The sequence below is a fragment of the Macrobrachium nipponense genome, chromosome 23, assembly GCF_015104395.2.
Source record: "Macrobrachium nipponense isolate FS-2020 chromosome 23, ASM1510439v2, whole genome shotgun sequence".
Classification (NCBI taxonomy): domain Eukaryota; kingdom Metazoa; phylum Arthropoda; class Malacostraca; order Decapoda; family Palaemonidae; genus Macrobrachium; species Macrobrachium nipponense.
The window spans coordinates 52,602,993-52,607,625 of record NC_061090.1 but is presented as its reverse complement, the minus strand read 5'-3'; the positions used below and the strand labels follow the sequence as shown (position 1 = coordinate 52,607,625).

The window sequence follows — 4,633 nt, the reverse complement described above, 5'->3', positions numbered from 1 at the left end:
ACTCGACCGGAATGGTCAAAAAACGCAATTGTAAGCTAAAACTCTTACATTTTAGTAATATTCAATCATTTACCTTTATTTTGCAACAAATGGAAGTCTCTAGCACAATATTTCGATTTATGGTGAATTTATGAAAAAAAAAAAAAAAACATTTTCTTAACGTCCGCGCGGTAACTCTTCCGAAAAAAATCAGAAATTTTTTCGTCCGATTGTCGTAATGTTTGCATTATCTAAACTAGCCGTTACATAAAGTTTTATAATATGAAAATGTGCGCAATTTATGTAGAATACAAATAAAAACAACCCATGGTTGTAGCTTTTACCAGTTTTGAAATATTTTCATATAAATAACGATAAGTGCCAAAATTTCAACCTTCGGTGAACTTTGACTCAACCGAAATGGTCGAAAAACGCAATTGTAAGCTAAAACTATTAAATTCTAGTAATATTCAATCATTTACCTTTATTTTGAAACAAATTGGAAGTCTCTAGCACAATATTTCGATTTATGGTGAATTTATGAAATAAACTCTTTCCTTACGTCTGCGCGGTAACTATTCCGAAAAAAATCATAAATTTTTTCGTCCGATTGTCGTAACGTTTGCACCATTTTAAATTAGCCGTTACATAAAGTTTTATATATTAAAATGTGCGCAATTTCATGTAGAATACAACCAAAAGCAACCTATGGTTGTAGCTTTTATCAGTTTTGAAATATTTTCATATAAATAACGATAAATAGAAAAAATTCGTCCTTCGGTCAACTTTAACTCACCGGAAATGGTCGAAAACTCCAATTGTAAGCTACAACACTTACAGTCTAGTAATATTCAATCAATTACCTTCATTTTGCAACAAACGGGAAGTCTCTAGTTCGATTTACGGTGAATTTTTGAAAACAGCTTTTTTTTGCATTACGAATTCATGCATCATTTTGTGATAATATTTTCTCTGTGTTGCCTTGATCGTTTTACAATGTATTATATACAAAAATGATCGCAATTTAATGTTAAATACAAAGAAAAAAAATCAACTCGTTAGCTTTATCCGTTTTGCTTACAGCGCGATTTGTATACAATTATATATGAAATTTTTTTTTCGCTGTCATTTATCCCAATATTTATATATAATGATATTTTTTTCATTTCTGATGGTTGCATACTAAACTTCAGGCAATGACAAAAAAGGAGCCAAAAATGAACTCTTAATCTGATTTTTTTTAAAAAAACATTTTTTCCGCTTCGGTGCTCACTCGTGAACGCCATCGGCATACGGGATACGATTTTTAAAATGCCGCTTCGGCATTTAAGGGTTAATAAAAATAAGTTTCTGGTTAGATTACAACACAAATTTTGAGGTTATGATGTTTTTCTTGACACTATGTCACATCATATGTGGAACTAGTTTCCGAGCGAATGGATACATTACCAGCTTACGATGTTCCAAGTTTACAACCGTTTTCAATAATGCATACTATATAAAAATATAGTAACAATAAAAAACAAGTTTGTGGTTGATTACAACACAAATTTAAATGTCACAACGTTTTTCGATGCTTTTTAATGACGCCTCATATGCAGAACTAGTTTCTGAGCGAATGGATACGTACCTACTAGCTTACGACGTTCCAAGTTTACAACCGTTTTCAAAAACGCATACTAAATGAAATGTTTACAGTAATGATAAAAAAACTAAGTTTCTGGTTAGATTACAACACAAATTCAAAGGTCACAACGTTTTTCGATGCTTTTTAACGATGCCTCACACGCAGAACTAGTTTCTGAGCGGAGGACCCATATATAATTTACGCTATTAACTGTAAGGTTAAGTGACCAGGCAACGACCTAGCCTGGTCGAGGACGCTGTGGAGCGTAACAATACCAAACAACGCCGCTTCAATCACGTGTTTGCCTTTGTTTCGCTAGGTTGTGTCTCGCTACGTTGCTGGATTTTTAGCAGTTTTCTTGCCTTTACTATGGCTCCAAAATGGCAGAGTACTTCCTCCGATGATAGTTAATCTAAGAAGAGGAAAGTAATCACCATGGAGGTAAAGTTCGATGTCGATAAACATTCTGAGAAGGGAGAGACGAACACCGAGATAGGTCGTGCTTTGGGGCTTAGAGGGACGACGGTGGTAACCATAGTGAAGGACAAGGAACGTATTCTGAAGCACATCAAGGATGCTGCACCAATGAAGGCAACGGTGATTAATGTGAAGCAACGTAGCCAGAGCATTGTGGAAATGGAGAAATTACTGATGATCTGGCTGGAGGACCAGAACCAGCGACGTGTTCCAGTGAGCCTAAGTGTGATCCAGGAGAAGGCTAGAGAGCTGCATGAGGCAGTAGCGAAGAAACATGGGGAAGGCAGTGTTAGTGGAGAATTTTCCGTGAGTAGAGGTTGGTTTAACCGTTTTAAGGCTCGGGCGATTTTCCATAATGTGAAGCTGCAAGGTGAAGCTGCTAGTGCTGATAGCAAAGCAGCAGACAGTTTTCCTAGTGGTTTGGCTGAAATAATTAAGGATGATGGTTACACAGCTGACCAAGTATTTAATGTAGATGAGACTGGCTTATTTTGGAAGAGGATGCCCAACCGTACATACCTTTCCAAGGAGGAAAAGTCAGCACCTGGCCATAAAGCTGGTAACGAGCGACTGACTTTACTCTTTGGGGCCAATGCTAGTGGCGACTTGAAACTCAAGCCCTTGCTATTGTATTTGGCAGAAAATCCCAGGGCTTTCAAGGGCATTTTCAAGAGTCAACTCCCTGTCATTTGGAAGTCTAACAAGAAGGTTTGGGTTACCTTGATGGTCTTCGAAGATTGGTTCAATGACCACTCCGTACCAGCAGTGGAATGGTATTTGTCTTCAAAGGGTTTGCCTTTTAAGGTTCTTTTAGTTTTAGACAAATCCCCTGGTGCCCCTTCAAATTTGAGTAACATGCACCCTAATGTGAAGGTGGTGTACCTTCCACTGAATACAACATTGCTTATACAGCCGATGGACCAGGGAGTAATTGCTAACTTCAAGGCATACTACCTTAGAAGGACAATACGCTCTGCTTTGAGGGCCATCGAAGGTAACAAGGAGTTGACTTTGAAGCAGTTTTGGAAGGGCTACAATATCACTGATGCAGTCAGGAATATTGCAAGTGCTTGGGACGAGGTGAAGACGACCACTTTAAATGGGGCCTGGAAGAAACTGTGTCCACAGTTTGTACACAGTTTTGAAGGATTTGACCGGGCAGAAGATGTCGAGACTGTGACGAGGGAAATCATAGGGCTAAGCAAGAGGCTGAAACTGGATCTGGAAGCTGAGGATGTTTTAGAGCTGCTGGCATCCCATGGAGAGGAGTTGTCATCAGAGGACCTCATTGAGCTGGAGCAGGAGATGATTGAGGAGGAGTTAGAGGTACCAGACCCAAAACCCAGGTCATTAACTGTCAAAGGCTTGTCAGAGGGTTTTACTCATCTGGAGAGAGCCTTGGTTTCTTTTGAGGGAGAAGACCCTAACGTTGCCAGGTTTGACAGAATCCGGAGAGGGATCATGGATTTGGTAACTTTTTACAAGGAAACCCTGAAGGAGAAGCAGATGAAGAAAAGTGTGCAGTCTAGGCTTGACACTTTCTTCCACAAGTCTCCAATACCACTTCCCGCTCCTAGTCCTGGTAAGGAATTCTGAACTCTTTTAATTTATTTTGTTTACATACTGTAATATAAAGTGTACATGCGTATACTAATATGAATGTGTTAATTTTTTAATATAAATTTTAGTGTATTGTAACTTCATTAATTTTCATTATTTGTATTTTATTGCAGAAGTGATGGCAAATCCAGATCCCCCTGTACTACCTGGACCCTCCGTAGCAGCCCGTCCACCTCTGGTAGGTAAGGAATTTCATTTTTCTCATTTTCATGTTGGAAATTGTTTGTACTACATTATTACATACATACTATGTACTATTACATAATGTGTTTGATGTTGCATAACCTAATATTTTTCTTTATGTATCATTCCAGAACCCTTTGATAGTGATGATGACCCAGATGACCCTGAGCCTTTCCATGGTTTTGATGTCTCACCCTATTCATCAGGTAAGGAATCCTTAACAATTCTTTTAAATGTTTTATAAATTGCTAATAGAAATTTTATAAAAAGTGTATGTACACTAAGTACTACATCCACCTTATTATGTACCCTATCATTCTTTCCAGATCTAGATGTAGCCTCTTAGAGCCCAAATCAGTTGACACTAGTACTATCACCTCTCCAACTCCATCAGGTAAAAGAATTCTTCATTTTTTAAATTGTACATATGTCAAACAGTAAATAATACTACATATATCTATATCTTTTATCATTCCAGACTCCCAAGCACCTGCAAATTCCACTCCATAGCCTAGCCATTCTCATGTACACCATACTATGCCCATCCCAGTAAGCAAGCCAACCACTAGAATTTGGCAAGGAAACTTTTTTTTTATGAATTTTTATACATTTTATTACATATGTAATATGTACAAAGTGTATGTACATTAGTATATATTTAGTAAATGTAACTTTACTAATCATATGTACATTATCATTCCAGACTGACAAGCACCTTGTACGTACTACATAAACCAGACCTCTACT

The 4,633-nt window shown here is 37.5% G+C and overlaps 1 protein-coding gene across 1 annotated transcript; it reads left to right on the top strand.

Moving 5' to 3' along the window:
* The first annotated feature begins 2,041 nt into the window (after positions 1-2,041).
* Positions 2,042-4,396, top strand: LOC135197904 (tigger transposable element-derived protein 1-like). Its single transcript, XM_064225131.1, has 4 exons — positions 2,042-3,665; positions 3,817-3,885; positions 4,018-4,092; positions 4,365-4,396. Exons 1-4 carry the CDS (start codon positions 2,042-2,044, stop codon positions 4,394-4,396), a joined length of 1,800 nt encoding a protein of 599 aa, XP_064081201.1.
* The last annotated feature ends 237 nt before the right edge of the window (positions 4,397-4,633 follow it).

Bases quoted from the DNA above. Each gene is read 5' to 3' on its own strand.
- LOC135197904 (XM_064225131.1), top strand. From the start codon at position 2,042: ATGGAGGTAAAGTTCGATGTCGATAAACATTCTGAGAAGGGAGAGACG. The intron at 3,886-4,017 runs GTAAGGAATTTC...GTATCATTCCAG, and splicing joins AGCCCGTCCACCTCTGGTAG to AACCCTTTGATAGTGATGAT. The intron at 4,093-4,364 runs GTAAGGAATCCT...TTATCATTCCAG, and splicing joins TGTCTCACCCTATTCATCAG to ACTCCCAAGCACCTGCAAAT.